This window comes from Monopterus albus, unplaced genomic scaffold, assembly GCF_001952655.1.
Source record: "Monopterus albus unplaced genomic scaffold, M_albus_1.0 scaffold322.1, whole genome shotgun sequence".
NCBI lineage: Eukaryota > Metazoa > Chordata > Actinopteri > Synbranchiformes > Synbranchidae > Monopterus > Monopterus albus.
Window position 1 is genome coordinate 234,120 of NW_018128202.1, and position 20,846 is coordinate 254,965.

A 20,846-nucleotide genomic window follows, 5' to 3' on the forward strand; every position below is an offset into this window, starting at 1 on the left:
GCTGTACTTCATTCCACTCTATTTACTACTGTATATTTATATTCATATTGAGATTGCCTAACAGTTTTAGCTCTGATTTATCTTCTGGGCATATGATAAATATTTCTAGGGTTTCCTATGCATTTTGATAAATCTGTTACTACACCATGTACCTTCATTATATATACCACAGGTGGGCTCTACTCAGTTGAGCGTGGTCCTAGTTCCAATTTAGGAAGCTCTTAATGCTACTGTATACAATCCTATTTCAGACAATGGTGTCCTTCTAACTTTGTAGAAAGACTGCAGAATGGCCATTTCCAGTCTCTGAATGACAGCGCCCCTGTGCACATAGAAAGGCTTTCTGAGTTTGAACGCTATCTCAGCGCAGCGTTCATTACCTTACCCATTTACACTAATGCCAATTTCCAAAACTTTGTGGAAAACCTTTACACAACGGTGGAGGATTGTACAGCCATGTAGTGAATTTGCTGTGATGAAGGCACATTTGGCTTTTGTTGTAAATACCTGTATTGCCTTCAAATGTGTTCTACAACCTAAGAAAACACAATGCAATACTTACGTCATAGAAGTGTCCTGTCATGCCACAGCGATGGCACTGTTTCTGCCAGTACGCACGCTCACTGCAGGACCCGTACAGATGACCGGGCAGTCCGCAGTTGTTGCAGTGCTTGTTGGGACATTCAATGGCAAGGTGACCTGTGGTGCCACAAAGGAAGCAGGGCGACAACTTCTGCACACACACAAACACATAACACTGTTAGTAGCTTTACGTACTGGTGCTTGTCAGTGTGTATAAGCTGTACATGCTGCTGTGCACTGAGTGGAACTGACTTTGGGCTCAGGGCAGTTCTTGGAGAGATGCCCAATCTTGTTGCAGTTTCTGCAGTGGACGTTCTTGTCAGTATAGTATCTGTTTGACAGATGCTGCACTGCTTTCCTAGCACCCCTGTCTTTGTTGTAGATCTGAGCCTGAAACACACACAGTTATTGCATCGTTAACATCATCTTGCTGGTGTTAGGCTCCATGAACTACCCTTAATATTAGTCCATTAATATAATGTTCTAACTCACTGCGATTAAGAAAAAAAAAAAGCTTCATGCTGTAATACAGGTAACAATATCCCCTCATAACAGCAAAACTAATTTCTTTTTAAAGATTACACACACGTTCTTAATTATTATTTTGGTTTAAAACTGAATCAGTCCTAAATAACCAAGCACTGGCATTGTGCATAATTTGAGAATTGCAAAATACACTGTTTGCACTTTTGTAGGTAGAGTTAGCAGTCTTGTAATTAATGCTCCTTCATAAAGACAATGATGTTCAGTTTTTATTAAAACTGTATTTTAGAGGTGTTGATTAAACTGTATGATCATTCTGGTGGCTGTAGCTCATCCTGCAGTTTGCATGTCCTCCCTGTGCCTGCGTGGGTTCTTTCCAGGTACTCCGGCTTCCTCCCACAGTCCAAAGACATGCAGCTTAGGATGACTGTGTGACTAAATTGCCCATAGGAGTGAGTGTGAGTGTGTGTGGTTGTTTGTCTCAAGTGTCAGTATGATGCATCGACTGTATATAAAGACGGAAAACCTGAGAGCTCCCACAAGTGAAACCACAACCAGCCGATCACCCCTGGTGGCTGGTTGCAGTATAGGTCATAAATCCTGCCCCCTCCATATTAGCCGATGGAACATGAGCCAAATTAAGATTAAAAAAGTAAAAATCAAATATATCTTTCCCAAAGATGATTTCTATTGTTTTAGGTAGATACTATCAAGATCTGGTTGTAGCATGCCAAGATGGCAGCCACCATAATCAAAATATTCTGGCATCGCCCATTTTTATATACAGTCTATGGTATATAACAATACAATTCAACAACTAGACTGCTTTATTTTTAGCTAGGTATACCTAATAAAATGCCAAATGAATGTACGGTATTTGTTGTTTGATAAAAAACTTTAATTGGTGACTTTACAAATCTCCTCTCCCTTTCCCCTTTTCATCCTTTAGACCACAAGCACCAAGTATTTTGTAAAAAGACATAGGAAGACATGAGTAGCTGAGCGTCACACTGTATACTACATACAATAAAGCTGTTACATGCCACCTACCTCCATGTCCTTGTCAGAAACCAACCAGGTACCCTCCTCTTCTTCAGCATCTGCCAGTAAAAAAAGCATTTTGAAATACTGCAACAGCAACTGTTTTCATCCTGTTAATAAAATTGTACTGAAACGTGTATTTCAAGTACATTTTAACATTTTGACCAAAGTCTTACAAGCAAACATTATCGTGTTATTTTTCAGTAGTTTTTGTCAAATGCAGTTTTCTTAAAAAGGCAAACATCTAAGTTCAATTATTCTTATTAACCACGCAGATACAAGAAAAAGCAACAGTTTCTAAACTCAGAAGAACAAAGGATTTATACTGAAACACGTTATTTAAATTCACATTGTGATTTTTGAAAAAACAACATTTGGACCGACTGCACCCCTACAATACTGGTTATGTGCACCAATGCAAAGAGACCAAAGCTGCACTTGTGGCAAATATCTATTTATAGATATGTATTAAAAATTAATGGTATGTTCATATTTAACAATTTTTCTTCTTTAAACAATTTGACAATGAATTAAAAGCAGAATTCAGTAATAACCAGATCCTATCAATATCCAACATTATAAACCCAGAGGAATAAGTTTAGTCTCCTAAAAGAGAAGGACACACACACACACACACACACACACACAGAAACTGACACAGTGGCAGACCAGCACATCTGTATGAGAGTGGCACTAACAGCACCCTGAGGGAGACTACTGTATTCTCCTCAGGCCCACAGAAGTGTAACTGACATCCAGAAATCGTAACGTACACACAGACACGTGTACTCGGCATAAATTATGCGCTGATAGGAATGACCCACACCGGCTCACATGCTTTCAGACACATACAGACACACCCACATATCAACCCCTGCGATTAGCTGGTTGACAGTCTTTAGCCTTCGGATAAACATACAGCCTTGAGCCATAATCAAATATTACACTCTCCTTCCCAGCTCTCTTCCTTTCGTTTTCTCACTCTCTCTATCCAGTCTCTTATCGACATTCTGCTCAGCCCTCCATCCTGTTTTCTCTCTCTTGCTCCTTGTTGTCTGCCTCCCCACCCCCCACCCCCCTCTGGGTGTGCAGCTGCAGAGGGAGGTTATCACCTCTCTTCACTGTCAAACAAATTAAAATGGCTGCTGTTTGGATGTGGCTTCTTTCAGCCACGACCTTCGCCTCCACAATTATACACAGGCAGAAATTCAACCCATGCAGTATGGGTGCCATCGTCCCAGAAGGCTGCAACTCCAACTGAGATTATTTTTACCAGAAACTGAAGTTGCTCTCATGGTAGAGTAATGTGGGCAGACACAAACAATTAAATATATTAGATGATGACAAAATCAGTCGTTAGCTAATTCAGGTGCAAAGCAGTGCATAGTTAATAAGGATGCATAGTGATTAACCTGAAACCACAGCATAAGATCAAGCAAGTAACAATGTGCAACTGCCCTCAGACATTTTTAAAGCGTGTTATCAGTACAAAATAATAGCAGTTACATGATCTGCTTCATTTCCTGCTTCATCTGCTGATTACTTTCTTGGTTAGTTCATTACTTGTCTATATATACAAAATTAAGTAAATAACGATGATTCAAACTATTAAGTGATTATCAATAGCTTAAATTTTATTTCAATCAACTAACTGATTAATTGTTTCAGCTCTACTTCAGTTAAATAGGTGCAAACAGAAAGAAAATTGTCCTGTGCCTGAGAGTGCTGTGACAGCTATTACAGTGGCTTGAACTTCCAACACTGAAAAGCATTCTTGTCTGACCACATGACCTGCTGCCACGGCGTTGTCGGCCGCTCAGAGACAGGCGTGGCAGACTCAGGCTGCTTAGAGCAATGTCTGTCGATCTGATTGACAGATGAAAGTCAAACAAGAGAACCAATCAGAAATAACATTCTAAATTTAACCCATGCTGCCAGATGAATGGAGCCTATCTAGACATAGCTCCTTGTTAGCCACCCTACCCATGACGGTATCGCACTTAAATTTGTCCCAACAACTTTGCTGACCCACGTCGGCCGGAAATATGCCAAAAGGAGGCACTTCAGCGTGACAAAAAGATGAAAAGCAAAGTAACAGGATGATTATTATTCTAAAGTCTTTACCCAAAACTATATATTCAGATGTAATGCCTTTGGAATCACAAACACTGATTAGTAACTAAAATTTAATGACATATTTTGTCTCAGTAACTGCAACTGATTACAATTACATTTATTTTGTAATTTACATACAGTAACTAGTTACTGCCGAGCACTGCTACCTACCTACAGTGTGTACACTGTGTAAACTAGAGTGCAAACACGGATGATGGTTGAATCTGTGATTATTGTTGTGGCATGTTCATTTAAGGCTTTAAATACTTTTGAGTGGTTCATGTCAATATTTTCAGTTGAATACTTTTCTCTCTGTTTGTCACTTTGACTAATGCTCTTAAATTTACTATGTGGTGGCAGCTAAAAGTCAGTGTACCACAGTTTGTCATCTACTACCAGAATCTTGCATGTACGCGTGTGTGTTGTTTCTCACTGTCACGCTAGAGTAAGAGTTATTCTACTGTAGTTAGTTTTGGTTAGTTAAGTATAGAGAAGAAAGTGGGAAACCACTGCAGTGCTCACCTACTGTGAACACACTGGGGGGCCTCTAGGTGACGTTTGTGTGTTTCCATGCACACAGAGTTAGTGTTACACAACAACCACACAGAGTCAATGGGAAGCTGAAAAAAAGGTGCGTGTGTGTGTAGAAGCGCACCAGTATACATGTGTGTGTGAGTAGGCGTGACTCATCGCAAGTCATTCTCAAAGTGTCTCCCATGAGGACTCCCCAGACAAAGAGCAGGAAGCTTTCCCTTAATCTAAGGGCCCCCCATCTCACAACACACACACGGATAAAGGGTGCAGCTCTTTGTCATGGCCGAAGAATCAAACACATTTGGGGGAGGTGGAGGGTCTGTACACCGGCTGAAAATATGCTAATCAACTTTGAGGCCCCGTTCAAAACCAAACCATCAGAGCCGTTCGCTCCATCGTGGCCCAACAGATCTGAAGGAGTCTAGAGCGGAATAAGCAGATGATGGCAGCTTCACCGAGCAGCTGAATGGACTCGAGAGAGGCCTCCACCATAATAACTGCAACTGTTTAACTTCAAAAACCTAATGGTGAAGCTTTTCTTACCATCATCTTATAGGTCTAACCCCAAAGATCCTATAAAGATAAACAGTGGAAGGAGAACATTTAACACGAGTCACAAGCCGTCTCCGAATCATCTGCTGGAAAATATTCCTTAGCATCCCAGTTCTGTCTGTGTGTGATTTTGATTCTATGGCACAACTTGTACATTATCGCATCATTCCATGGTCAAGGGAAATTAAACACAGTGGTGTAGAAGAGGGGGAGATGAAGAAACAGAGGGAGGGAAGGATCAAGAGAGGGAGGGCGACAGATGCTACCTGTCTGTCTCATAGGTATCCTGATTACGAAGAGATGAGGAGGAGATGGGAGTAGGCTGTGTGCCAGTTCATCAGAGCCGGCAGAACAAAACAAAACAGAGGAACCTTGTGTGTGTGTGTGTGTGTGTGTGTGTGTGTGTGTGTGTGTGTCTCATCTACAAGCTGTTCTCCCCTCTGTCTTGACATCATCAAAGCCCTGGACTAACCCGCCTTGGCCCTATCCCTCCTGTCATCGACACTTAACCATGTATCATGAGCCAGCTCGTCCACTGTACCACACTGTTGAACAGGCACATTAACACAGCAACCAGGGAACACACACACACACACACACACACTCACACATGCTCACACACAGACAGACATATACACACAAAATGAGAGTGAAAAAGAAGTTGTGCAAATGGAGGTGATGTTTGATACTGAAGTGACAGGGCTGAATTCATACATGACAATGCTGAAGGTGGGCAGGCTCAGTGTGTGTGGGTGTGTATAAAAAGAGTACTTCCTTTGTGAAATAACCCTTGCCCTACAGCCTTGCCCTCCACAAGGTTAAATACACCAAAAGGTTAGAGACACACTGACGCAGCTTTTCTCTGACTGTGCTCTTTAGTGCGACATAAAAGTCTGCCCGTGGGTGCAACACAAAAGGAAAATGAGATGAACAAGAACAGTGAGAGGAGGAGAGAGAGGAGAGTGAAAATGCATGGGCATGGCCTAGGGAGCACATCACAACACAACTGAGGAGAAGCTGGCTGAGTCTCAAACCCACTGGACAGCAAACAGCATGCACGTAGAGGAGGCCTGAGTTTGTGGAAGGCAGTGGAGGAGCGGGGGCAAATTAGACAGAGAAGAAATGATATGCACGTGATATGATATGCAGAATGAGATGCAGATAGGCACAGCCTGTATGTGTAGATGATTGCCATGCCTGGAATAGATCAATAGCTGTACAGGCCTATTATGGATTCAAGCAACAGCCTTCATTTGGCTTCATTTCATGCTCTTTCTTTGCCCATCTCCACTGATTTCTCTGTTAGACTGAGTCCAAATGCACAAGACCAACTAAAATACATTAACAAAGTAAAAGCTGTTACATAACTGTCATCCGTAAGTGAGGCAAAGATTTGCTTCTTTTACAAGAGAGCTTAGTCCAACTGTCAAACTGTATGAAGCAAAAGAGAAACACCTTTAAGGCCTTTGCGTATTTAAAAATCCAACTAGATAAAAGATACTGACATTAAATGTTTAATAGGGCTGCCCCCAAACAGTCGAATAGTGGAGTTATTAGTCCAGAGACCTGTCAGTCAACTGAGACTCGTCTAGTCAAGTCTTTGTTTTTACTTTATTATATCTTATTTTTTGTCAACCAGTGAGCATTACAATAGAAGGCAGTCCAGCTGGCAGTCTGTCGTCGTCTTCCCCTCACTTGTATGTGCCAAGCAGCAATTTGCTCAATACTTCATTAAGGTCGGACCTATTCATTAAATTACAGAACAAGGAGAAAGGGACAACAAAACCCACTAGGAAAAGCCACATAAAGGTGTGATTTATACTTTATCAGAAATGTTTCAAGAGAAAAGACTGTGGTGAGAACGTGGCTGGTTTTGCACAGTGTCCAGTTCGTTTACCTGTCTCAGTTAAATTGCACCGCACAGGCGTTAATCGAATGCATGTGTTATTCATGCGTTAATCCCACAAATTCATATTGTAGATTATATATCGCCAATTTAAAACTTTCCATCAGGCATAATTTGATCTTGTGAAGTTGTGGTGATAACTTAGTATTTTAAATGGCAAAATGCCCAACTGCTAGCACCACAGAAACTACAGGAATAATCTTTGAGTCACACAATTGTGTGGTACTGAACCTCATCTGGCACAAATCAAAGACAGACAGAGATGGGATCCTCAGTAAATTAGACTGAAAACATCTGGTTGGGTAGCAAAACTATTTCTTTCTGGCCAAGCTGCCACATGACTGGAAATCTGCCTTACACAACCTAAGAAGCTGATGAAAAGATGTTCTGTGACCTGTAACTTTACAGTTGTGGTTGCCATTGCAGCTATGTGAAAAAGCAGAATACAAGCAGATGCCACCACCCAGGTCCCTGTTGAATCATCCTTGTGTTCGGCCATCACATTGCAGCCCGTCTCTGATTATCCACCCCCGATGACATGCCAAGTGTTCACCCCCTGCCAGCTTGTGCCATCTCCTCCCTTCCTCTTTAACCCCTTCCACACCATGTTGGCAGCCAGGGCAGGGCAAGTGGCCAAACCCGTCAGTCAAAGCACCGTCGCCACGCGGCAACACCACAGACACCAATTACCACACAGCAGGGGCGCGGCCTGGCAGCCACATGGCGACCGCATGGTCCAATCAGGGTACACAACAACAGGGACCAGAGAAGGCCAAGAATGTGAACAAGGTTGTGTGTGTTTGTGTGTGTGTGAACCGTGTTCAAGTTATCCAAAACCGAGCCAGTGCATGCCGGGGGGTTTGACAGAAAACAGGTAGTCATTGTGTCTTTTTTAATATCCGTTAGCTGTCTATTTAGTGGAAATTTTCAATTCAAACACAAAATTTATCTCCATGTATCTACTGATAATAAGAATGGTTCTTATTAAAACACATAGTCTTGACTCATGACTAGCTCTGCTGGTCTCACCAATCATGCATCTATGTTTTAAGAATGAATTGAACTTATTTAATTAACCCCAAACATGCTTGGATAGTTTGAGCCAGTGACATACTACACCACAAAATAAAACAGTACAAGATCTTTGTATGATTCTTTAATAATAAAAATGACAGTTTTATAGTTGTAGATGATGACTCAAACTCTGACTTTAATAGATTTGAACATGGAAGTTACAGAAACTAATCTGGGGCTCTGAATTGTGCCTTTCTGGCCATTTTGAGCATTATTGTTAGAAAGGAACAAGGAAGGATTTCACTTTATATCACACATCACGGTTTACATAGAGTAATTTAAAGTCGAACTGGAAGGGTTAGTCAGTTGACATACTTGACTGAGTTAATCAATGATATAATCCATGTTTATATGTATAACAAGATACAGCAAACACCACATGCAATAACTTACTCACTGCCCATACCAAATAGCTCTTTTTTTAACTTGTATATATGTGCATATATTTATTAACACATTTTTGTTTTTTACTTATTCTGTCCTTTACTCTGTTTTTATTCCATTTTATTTGGTGCACATTAGGGGCCACTGGACTAGAGTCAAATTCCTTATATTTTAATATATTTGGCAATAAAGATTGATTGATTGATTGATTGACTGATTAAGGAGAAATTGTAAATAATACCTAGCCCAGGCTTAGTCCAGTTGTGAGCTTCCTTTGTCTTATAAGACAGCAAACTGAATCTCTTTAGATTTTGTGTTGGTTGGACAAAACATCATAACACATATTGCGATTAGCATTTTTTCATAAGGTCCAGAAATGTTATAGGACCACATGACAATGGGAATAAACATTAGTTGCAATGGTAATTTAAATTTGAACTCTTTTAGTTCTGAGTGTTTACATGGTACCTTAAAATCAATTTTACTGCTGTATCAGTGGCACCATATGTTTTAGTCAATATGCTCATTTCAATAGAAGCTCAGTTTAGAGGTTTAACTAGAAGAATGATTAAAGACTAGCCTACCAGTCAACAAGTGTTTATATTTTTTAAAGCCATATTCATGTACACCAATACATGAAATATCGCTGATGATGGTGACCAGATTATTTTGGGTGCCCTTTCTGTCTCGACACACTAAAACATCAGCACACTATGTCTGCAAGGGGTAAATATATTTTAATAAAACCACTGAGTTGCAACCTCAATTTCATTTTGATGAATTTCCTCCTGCGGGAGTGAGTCAGGGGCGGGGGGCAGAAAGGCGCGAGAGCAGGAGAGGGAAGTGGGGTGATGAGGGCTGGGAGGCAGATAGAATTTTCATGATTGTTATTTTGTTATTATACAGAGAGAGAAAGAGGGGAGGGAGGGAAAGATAAACGGCGTTGGTTAATCTGAGGCATTTTGTGGCGCGCTCCATTATCGGGCAGGTTGGGCACGTCGAGGGGGTTATTTTTCCGAGGGATCTTTGGCCGTGGTAATTAAGCTCCATTCAACAGGCCCTGTTCCCCAAATTAAAAATTTGTCATTAAGTGGAATTTACCATTATGCCTTTTTATCTGCTGGCGCTTCAGCATGTATGCACGTGTGTATGCGCACACATATGTGTGTGGAGAGTTGAGGTGAAGGAGGGGCAATGGAACAGGGCAACCAATAAGGGGTTACACTGTAGTCACAAGCACACATGAACACACACACACACGGGAGAAATGGCAAATTGAAAAACTGAAATAATCCTGTGCACACATGAACACACACACACACACGGGAGAAACGGCAAATTGAAAAACTGAAATAATCCTGGACAGCAGCGCACATTTGCATGAGCAAACACCCACCTACGACCCACCCCACCCCCCACACACACACTCACAGCCACCATTCAATCCTTCAAATCCACAGCCTTTGGGGTAATTAAATAATGGTGCTTTAAAGTTTTAATTTAGATTTAGCTTTTTCCTTCCTCCTCCTACTCTCACACAGGCACACACATGCACACACAAACCCACAACAGTCAGTCAGTGTTTTATAAACTTCACCCAGCGAGATAGCCCTGATGGGCAGGGTACACTGGAGAGAGTGAATGATTGAAGAGCAGAATCTCTGTCTCTATAGGTTTTATAAAACAATACAATTATTAGTCTTTAATTAGAGCAGCCCCTCTGTGGGGCAGGGGACAGACGAAGAACAATAGAGGATTAGAAGAGGAGCTCCTAATATGGCTCTTTTATCGCTTCATTCAAATATAGTTTATAAATGCACCCAGTTGTCCTTTTTACCTTCCAGCTGGAAATGGGTGGTAGATTTAGAAGAGAATGGGGACACAAAACCAGTATCCATTTAGGACTGCAACTAAATATTATATTTGTTATTAACTTATCTATAAAGTCCATCTTTAAATGATTATTTTAATAACATATGTCAAAAATCACAAGATGGCCTGGTGGACTAAGGCATTAAAGGTTCTGACCGTGAACTGAAACATCCCATTCAAGTCCAGAACTGGACCTTTGTCACATGACGTTCCTAATTTTTTCTCATCACTGCCTTTCTACTATTGGCTGTCTATACAAGGCATAACATAACTAATAACCAGAAATGCAAGTAATGTTTAAATTGCCTATTCCATCAAATCAAGAGTCAAACGCATGCGAAAACTTAAAACTGTGAGAAAATTAATATTACAGCTTCTATCACTGGGCATATAGATTAATCAGTTCAACATAGCAACAGTTACTGCTGTGAATGAGTTGAGAGTGTATAAAGTGGGCTATACTGAGTCAGACAGCTTTTATGTTCAGAGGACTAATGATGAGTAATGACACAGCGTGCAAAGAAGAGCACCCAGCACTGTCAGTGTTTGGCTTTGGACAACTGAGAAACATCTGATTTTGGCTACTGTCCCCATCCCATCTCTTCTTGTCACAGACACAGAAATGTTCTTCTGACTCTCAACACTAAATACTCCACACCACTCTGGATGCCACTGGAGAGTGAAGGTGGGAAAATAAGGGGAAATGGGGGGGGGGGGGTAGACAGATGGCAGAGGTTATGCCTGGCTGAAAGGGGCAAGATGGGAGGAGGCTGTCTGGGCGTGCGTGCGTGTGTATGTGTGTGTGCAACAAGAGAAAACACCACACTCTGCTCTCACTTCTCCACATGCATGGCTCATCCTTAAAGAACCCCCCCTTTACTTTCCTCTCCTCTTTCTCCCTTTTTCTTTGATTTATTTTGCCTCAATTTCTCATGATTCCTCATTTACAGACATCAAACATGCATCAATAATAAATAATAAATGTGTGACAGACTTTCCCTTTAATATCAAATCCAGTTCTTGGCTCACTTGGTTCCGTATTGGCTGGGGATTGTATTCAGTGATGAACAAAATAATTAGGCCTTCCAGAATTTGATTGACAGATAAAACCTGGGCAAGGTAAACTACAGATAAAGCCAAACAACAACATGCTGTCAAAATCTGTACATGTGTACGTGCGCGTCTCCAAAATGCAGCGCAGCAAGGAATGGCAGAATGGCAGGAGGAGAGGGGAGAGATGGGGGGGGGGGTCTTATTTACTGTCGTTTTATTTGCTCCCCTCTGCTCCGTCCATCCCCTGCTTTTTCTGACAGGCAATAAAAAGCAGGAGCTTTCCTGACAAGCCAATTTGAATTTGGACTGAATAATATAACTGTAGGATTTCCCACATAACGTCCTGTCCAAGTGTGCAACGGTGCACCGACACCGACAGCCCCTCTGCCTGGTGAGTGTCTGCTTGCATGCCTGTGTGTCTGCGGTGCTCATCACTGCATGTATGCAGATATACACACACACACGTGCGCGCGTTTACATCACTGTAGTTAATGCAACGACAATAATGAATTCCTGCAACTAGCCACAATGCCACTCACATATGCCAGTCTCCACATCTGTGCTCAAACTCTCCTCACCTCCCCTCCCTTCTTGCCTCCTCTACTGCCCAGAATGCCTTCATGCCACCTCCTCTTTTGTCTTACCTCACCCTCCCTCCTTCTATCTCTCACTCCTCCCCCTCTCGATAGCTGCTGAAATCCCATTCCCCATGGGGCAGGCTAAATTGAATTGGCATGTTTATATGAACAACAGGGCCGCTGCTTTAATATACCTTAGAGTTTATGCCTAAAGCCTCCCTGTTAATACAGCTGGAGCTTGCTGCCCTCACGCAACACACATCGCTTTTATAGAAGTTATGAAAGAGAGAGAATAGCAAGGGAGGAGAATGGAAAGATAGTCTAAGCTTGTGCTTGGAAGCAAGACAGAAAAAAAGAGAGGAAAGGCCTGTTAATACATCTGAACAAGGCATCTTGCTCTTTAAGATCGTCCTACAGTATTCCATCTCTAGAAACCTCCACACACATCCTTCCAGTGTGGAGTGTGAATGAAATGAAAAGGCAGGAAGGAGTGAGTAATGCTGAATAAATATCTGGAGATTTGGTTGAGGAGTCGGTCATGCTCGTCGACTTGCAAACATCCTCCATTTTCTCTTCGTCTCCCCCCTTCTTTCTGCCTTTTCTTTCTTGCCCCTGTCCCCATGTCAGCCTACAAAGGCTCAGTACAAAGGAGAGAAACAGGCCTGAGACACTCAACCCAATTATTATTGATCAGTCTGCACTGAGAAGGCAGAACTGTGCTCACCTGCACTCTCACACACAAACACACACACACACACACACACACACACACACACAGCCATACAAGCACATCCACACAAGTCTGTCTAAATATAAAAAGTCCTGTAAGGTCAGGGAAGGTTATTTGTTCACATGTGATTCGTTAAACAGTGTAACACTCACCCAGGCTACATGATCGTTAGTGTTTCCATTTGATGGTCCAAAAACAGTGAGCTGTAACAGCACAAGGATCTGGTTTGTAGCTTAATCTCCATTATTGTGGAGTAAAAAAGCATATTAGTGGCAAACTAGAGGAGTGTTGATAAATCTACTAGAACTAGACGCTGTTCATTTAGATTTGTTCTTGAGAAAGTAGGCAAGAGTTTAGCACAAAGAATTTAGACCAAAAGAGAAAAAACTAAGGGAAAATCAGAATGTGTGGTGGTGGTCATTTAAGCGCCACAGACAAAAAACTATATTTGTAGGATGCAGAAATATCAAACCATAACAGCATTATAACAATTAATACTGATACAGGTTTTGTCATTTGTTTAAATCGTTACACCAGATTTTTAAATCCAAAGCTTCTCTTAACAATGGACCCGTCAGACAGACGGTTTCTTTTTCATGTACCTAAAAATGGTTTGTTTCAGAAATAGAAGAATTTGCTTAAGCAACTCAGCTGAAACTACCCTTAGTTCTTTACTTACAAATACATTTAATCTGCCAAAAAATGGGAAAACTGAACAACACGCCAAGTACTTCAAGAATTTACCTTTAATAATAATCTTTACTGTTTATTTACCAACATTTAATGTTTTAATTCAGTACTCGCACCAATTCGGAAACCCCCCTTTAGTCAAATCCACACTCTTTAATTTGATTTAGTTGTATCAAGTTCATTTATACATTTGGTTGCTAAACTGATTTTTACATTAACTCCACTAACTTCAAAATTCAAACTCAATTCTGGTAATAAACTGTTAAAAAAATCCTCCCTCAAATAAAGTGAACGATGTTAGAATAATAAATATCTACTAGGAATAAATTTCAGGTTGAATGATAACTACAGGACTAGAAGATAAACATCTGTGTGTTGTAGAGAGTTAACACTCAATAAAGAAACCCGGAGATGCAAAAAACAAAATCAATCCAAATGTAAAGACTATGTAAAACCCAAATGACTGGCCAAAGCCTACAAAGGTTTGCAAAGCCCCTATTTCTAGGTGCACGCACATGCTCTCATACACACATTAACCCAGTTTCACATTAAGAGTGAGATGAACTCTGCGTGTTGTCTGGAAGCCTGCGCCAAAATATCAATGACTAAACTCCCCAATGAGCTGGTAACTATCTGCTTTGCACTGATTTTATCCTCAATAATTAATTTTCTCTCCCAGCGCTGACTTTGGGTCTTGATTACTGTAACTCCCTTCTTTCTTTTTAATTTTCTCTCCCAGCGCTGACTTTGGCTTTATCACCTGTTTGCCCCAGAATCTCAGCATTCCATTTAACCGTAATCCCCTGGATAAAGAGGCAGCCTAGGTGTGCTAATGCACAGGCATGTGTGCATGGAGGGCCATGTGCACGAGCAAAGACCTAAACTTCATTCACAGACACACAATGTTATACACCAGGTACAGAGATGTGCAAGGAGAGCGCGTCATAATCATGCTGGGTCATTTCTACCCTGTAGGAAATTCACCCCATTGATAATTATCATTTACCTCATCTATACACACTGAGCTTGTCTAGTGAAAGTCTGAAAATGCTGAATGACAACACAGTGTTCACTGCCAGCTGTGTGACCACCCAAACAGATCCCAGATACAAGATGGATTAGCACAGGCAAGCCTATCGCAGGAATCCTGAGCCTGTGAGCCCGGCATAGCAACAGCCACGTAACCAGGGCCTTGGTCTTGTTGTAAGAGAGGAAGGTTGAAATGTAAGTCAAGGAATAAAGATACAGGATTGATGGAGGAAGGGGTGGAGCTGAAGAATCAGTCTGTGCTTGTTTCAGAAAACAAACCGATCATTAAAATCCTGATAACACAAAAAATGCTGTTTTATGAAATATTTATGTTTCAGGCACACGCCACATCTTAGCACAACAATGTACTGGTAGTCAAAAGCTTAACACCTTAGCATATTTAGCAGATGTAGTAACGCATTTGATGTAAATAATTAGAAAATATAAATAAAGGAGTGGCCATAATTTAAATCAGCCCAAATCCTAGTCTGATTCTTATAACAAGTGATGCTAAGGACATAATTTTAAGATTAGGTACCTTTCTTTAGATGCAGGCCCTTTTCTTTCATAGTTCCTTCATCCCCCAAAGGAGAAACAGTCTGTGTTAGATGTGCATTTTCCTCCCATGACAACACCCAGGGTGTTTAACATATTCCACCAAATATCTAAATGCTGGTATTTAAGGGTCTATTAACTGACGAGCTCTCAGATCCTAATGGGACTCCTAATTAGTGCTTCATCGTAGACAGGTGTAACAAAAAGGTCACACCTTTAAGTTAAGCTTACACTTGTAATAAACACAAAGAGTACCTGCATCAATACAGCAATGAAAATAAGAATATACTGGTAGGCAAAATCAGAATGTAAACACAAAAAGGCAGAAGACGGAAGAGAAAAATTTAAGAGAAAGTGAGTTAGACAGAAAGACAGGAGGACAAGGTGGGTGAATGCCAGCTAGGCCAGACCAGGCCCAGCTGGTCTCTGTCTGATGAGTGCCTTAATTAAGAGACATGGGGAGAAGCCTTGGAATGGCCACATACACACTGTCAGAAGCCTCAGGAGAGGAAACTGCTAAACAGACACACTCGTGTGTCTGTGTGGTACACTGCCAAGAGTCCCTCTCTCTCTCTCACTCACACACACACCCACACACACAGAGAGAGAGAGAGAGAAATCCTCTGTGTCCTTGTGAAAAACACTGCCCGGCTATTATTAGCCAGCCCTTTGCATACCGGAGCAAGTGCACCAACCTTAAATGTATGTATCTCTCTGTTTAGGGTTCTCCCCCCCCCCTGTCCTGGTGACTGTTAAACTGAAAGCTCTCGCTCCTGCTGGTGCCGGTGCCCACAGCAGAGGAGGGGAGCCGAAAAGAGAGAAGGGGTAAAAGAATGAGGCAAGTGGAGAAGGGGTGATTTTGTGGATCCATGACTGCCTTTGCTCCCCACCGCTCACCCACCCCACTCGCCCCTCATCCCAAAAATTTATTAATATTAATACATATCCCTCCAACCTCTTTCCCCTCAACTCCACAATCCCCAAAAAATATCACCACCCTAGGCTACCAGTTAATAAAGCCCTCTTGACGAACCCTCCCTGCTCAAAAAACAAGGGAAGACAATAAGGGGAAAGTTCTCTGGCCAAATGAAAGAACAGAAATTAATACAGTCCCATGTGACCTCCCTCTGTCCCGCTGTCACCCACCACAATAATTTGATTTCCCATTAAGTGACTGCTTAATTATAATGATTATTATTGGTAATTGTAATTGACATTTTTTTCCTCCGCTACTCTCCTTTGTGCCCCTCCTTCGCGTCCTTCTCTTCAGCTCTTCTTAAAGGACAAGATGGGCACTAAATTGCACAAGGGAGCGAAAAAGACAGGATAGTTTGTCTAAGGTGATGTAAATCAGCCGAAACAGAAAGCCACTTGATAATATGACAATTAAATACAGCTGCACTCTCACACGCGCCATCCGCCTGTACACACAATGTGGTATTAAGGTGCAGAGGCTTTGAAGTTTAAATCATTCATGAGTGTGTTTCAGAGTGTGTGTAGTCGTCCAGATGTCTTATCCCGTAGCTTCAGGGCACAATGTCAGCTCCAGGTCTCCTCAGAAAAGAGATTCTTGCTCTCAGTGGGATATCCTGGTTAAATAAAGGTTAAAGAAGACGGGGATTCCCTATTGTACCCCCCCCCCCCCCCCCCCCCCACCCAACCCCACCTCGTCTATAGTAGCAACCCACTGGTCTCCAGTTTTATTACTTGTTCCTCCAGGCTACAGGTACTGCAAACAGGAGGTTTTGTGTTTTTGTTATAAAAAAAATAATACTGACATTCAACCTAAAATCTTTATCAGCGAATTTGACAGTTAAAATCAAAAACCACAATTCACAGGCATCACATGAAAACAGTGCCGTGTCGAAAACGACTCATTTAACGTCACATTCTTTCTCTGTTCGAAACTAAAGACGGTGAAACTTCGTTCCAGTGGGCCAGGGCACGGTTATTGGGCTCACCTCAGGCGTGGTGAGGCTGACACCGGCACTGACACACACACACACACACACATACACACTTTTGTCTTGAGATGCACACACCTTCACACTCCAACACACACAACATCCAACCTCACATCACACCTTCACTTTCACTCTAAAATGTTCTCTCATTTTCACAACACAAAATATTAAACTATCACCGTCCACAAAAACTGCTTTAATAAGAGCCTCATCTGTCGCACTGAATTACTGACGATTACCGAAAACTATTTTAACCAACTTCAAATTCAAAATGACCTCTGTTGACTGGAGGGTGTCGGTTTCAAGACAGCTAAGGCTGGGGTGTGTGTGTGTGTGTGTGTGTGTGTCTGTAGGTTCAGTCGAAATGTTTTCTACTAGATTATATTTAAATGCTGCCCCTTACTCTCTGTGAAGAACAAACAGCCAACATTAATACAAATGAGCACCTGCAGCCGCAGCTGTCTGTGGGTGTTTCTGACTCAAAGTTTCCAAAAAAAAAAGAAAAATTTTCATAGAATTTTTTTTTGACAAACACTTACTTTCGGACAGGATGGCTTGTGTCTTCCAGATGTAGATAAATGTGGTATAAATAAACTCAACATATAAGCACAAAAGAAACCCAAGACATTCGGCAACAGCAGAAGCACAGCTGAAATTATACTGTCGGCAATAACTAATAGCAGGGATAATAATTCTGGCAAGTAAAAGAGGAAAGGGGTCGCAATAAATAATTAATCCATAAAACCTTAATAAAATTTTAATTTGCATTTCTATAGTTATATAAAATAAACATTTTCGCTTATATTACTTTGTTTACTTTTACATTTGTCCAGAACTATGAAGTAAAATCTAACATCATTCCAATGTTTATAAAATCACTCCATAATAATCCAAACTGCATCAATTTAAAGCTTCAAACAAAACCATTCAATAGTGTCTGACATGTTACGAATATGAAACAGCTCGCTGTTTCATTTAAAACACACACATGCACACACACACAAAACCAGATCTACGGTACTGTTTCATTTAAAACACACACACACACACACACACACACACAAAACCAGATCTACGGTTTTGTATGGAGCCACACCGGGTCTAGAGTTACATGAGAGGGTTCGACTGTACAACCATCAGCTTTACCCAGACAGGGCTGACAGACAGCGCTGGTTGTCAGTGTGTGCAGACAGACGTACAGCTGTGTTCGAGCCACTCTGAGATCTTAGCCTGGAGACAAACCGGCCCTGACCGACAGCAAAACCGTGGCCGAACCTTTTCAAGGCCTGTCTCATCCACTTTAGCTTATCCGCTCTCATCTCTCTCTCCCTCTAACTGATGCTGAGCCCCGCTGGTCAGCCTTCCACACAGATCTCTGGATATAAACTCAAGTGATACTTCATTCTCCCCCTGATTTGATCTAAATTTTTCCTACCCCTTCCTGTTGCTCTTCACCTGTGTAAATGATCAATTTCCCTCAGTTTTTCAGGAAAGCACTGGAACAACAAGAGGGTCTAAGAAAGGATTACGCACATGACAAACGTGAACTGACAGTGGATCTGATCAAAAATCATAAGAACAAGAGAGGAGTGATGAAAAATTAAATGGCAATTTATTTAAACTTCCTCCACTGTTGTGAATACAGCTTTAAAAGTGAAGGCGAGTTCATAGGAACATGGGTGTCACCCTACATCTGCTTCTATACACACATTCTGTAAAATGAATATGGCAAGCAAAGCAGTTACATGTCAAAAAATGGTGAATGACAACAGACGTGCACATAAATAAGCCAAAAAAACAGAATTCAATAACCAAATTAACACATAAAGGGCACATTTTGACAAATAAGGAGCCGGCCAGTGATAAGACATGACCCAGACTGCCACCAAATAAGACAGAAGAGACTTTCCATGTTACCAAAGAAGTGCCATTTCAATTACCAGATTACAGTTGTTATTGAAATTCAGCGGCCACTGGTGTCAAATGATTTTTCAATCAAAAGCTTTTTTGTTTTTACTGAATTTCTGATTTGTTTAACATGCTCTAATATTAGACCTATACAGTAGTCTCACCTAATTTGCATATCCTAATTTAAAAACTGTATAATACAAGTCAAACTATGGCACAACAAGCTCATAGTGTGTATGTGTGTGTGTGCCTGTTCAAACACACTGTGTTGTAGTGTGGGTGTGGCGTTACACCTCGTGTGGCACTGGGCAGCCAAGATAAGAGCTGATCCTATCCATGCCTCCCTTCTGCAGCGCCCACCCACACACCCACAGCGCACACACACACACACACCTAGTGTGGCACCTAAAATACCATTGTAATCTCATTTTACAATCCTGATGCCCTGAACATAAACACACAGTCGCACTCATAATCAGAGCCATAAATGCACAAAGAAGCCAACCAAATCCATATTTCACTCTCTTCATACTGTATGCTGGCATGTGAGCTATGACAAAAACACAAAGGCCAAGTGAGGTCGACACAGTGCTGCAGGAAAAAGCTACAGGCCCAAACCAGCATCAGTCATTCACACACATAAAGGTAGAGAGTCAAAACATGTTCACCATCTTTTAATCTGAGACTATGAAAACATCCTTATTATGTCTAACCAAAATGAACAGTATGATGAAAAACTGCAATTATGCCAGAGAAGAGGAGAGAAGAGAGGAGCTTACCTTCCTCCTCTGTGATAGAGTTAACCTTTAGGTACAAACACACTCCCATCTATGAAATTCACCAAGACTTTCAGTGAAGCACACACACTCAGACACACTCTGATGTGATCGGCCACCCCGATAGCGAGCCAGAGCCGACTCTCTAAGCCTCAAACAAAGTTTGGTGTGCACTGACCCGGGGGTGGGGGGGGGCCAAGAGAGAGAGAGAGAGAGAGAGAGAGAGAGAGAGAAAAGTGTGACCACTGAGTGAAGTTTAACCACTTACGATTCAAGTTTAGCTTCAGCACACCCCGCCTACATCCCAGATTCATTCACGGGCATGTACACGCACACGCTGGGTGGGAGAGGCACTGAGCTGGATTTTGAGAAGCCCAGTTTTTTCAGTCTTGTTCCATCTGGTTGCTGCTGCATGGCTGCCGGACAGGCAGACGGCCTTCGCTCATCCCCCTTTTCTCTGCTATCTTTTCTCTTTTCCTTATCCAACGTCCCTAGTGACCCACCCACCAACAGCTGCCCCTTACACCCAGGTGACAGATAGCCACTTGGGCTGTGCGTGTTTGTGTATGGTCTCCGTGTATTTGATAAAAACCATGTGAATGGAAAAAAAAGATTAGACTGCAAAAGTATGTCAACGATGTGACCGCATGTGTAAGAGAGACAGAACGAGAAGAACAGAAAGAGGAGGAAAGGATTTAATTTCTGTAGGCGAGGGGGGAGACGAACTGCAGTGAATGTGATTTGATTGTAATGCTGAGATGGGGTTTAGGCATACAAATGCTGTTAGTCAGTCAGTGCTGTGCAAACCTGTTACTGACACAAATGTGAAAATGGAAGCTGCAGCCTACAGTATGGCTTAAAAAAAAACAGGACTCAATGTTTATGTTTATCCAACAGCCTTGTAAACGTTATACACAGTATGTATTAACAACTACTGTCTACAGCTATATTGTTTGGTTCATTAGATTATTGGATGTTTGCTGATGTCTGTATATATGAAATCCATATACTTTACTGTCT

General features: G+C 41.6%; 1 protein-coding gene across 1 annotated transcript in view; it reads right to left on the reverse strand.

Moving 5' to 3' along the window:
- Nucleotides 1–381: 381 nt before the first annotated feature.
- zcchc7 (zinc finger, CCHC domain containing 7) overlaps nt 382–20,846 on the reverse strand; it is a 28,946-nt gene continuing 8,481 nt past the window's right edge. The window contains exons 4-7 of the mRNA XM_020624183.1: nt 2,116–2,165; nt 835–972; nt 563–733; nt 382–426 (exon numbers count right to left, since the gene is read on the reverse strand). Of these exons, the coding sequence (XP_020479839.1) occupies nt 382–426; nt 563–733; nt 835–972; nt 2,116–2,165 (404 nt within the window). The remainder of the gene's footprint in view (nt 427–562; nt 734–834; nt 973–2,115; nt 2,166–20,846) is intronic.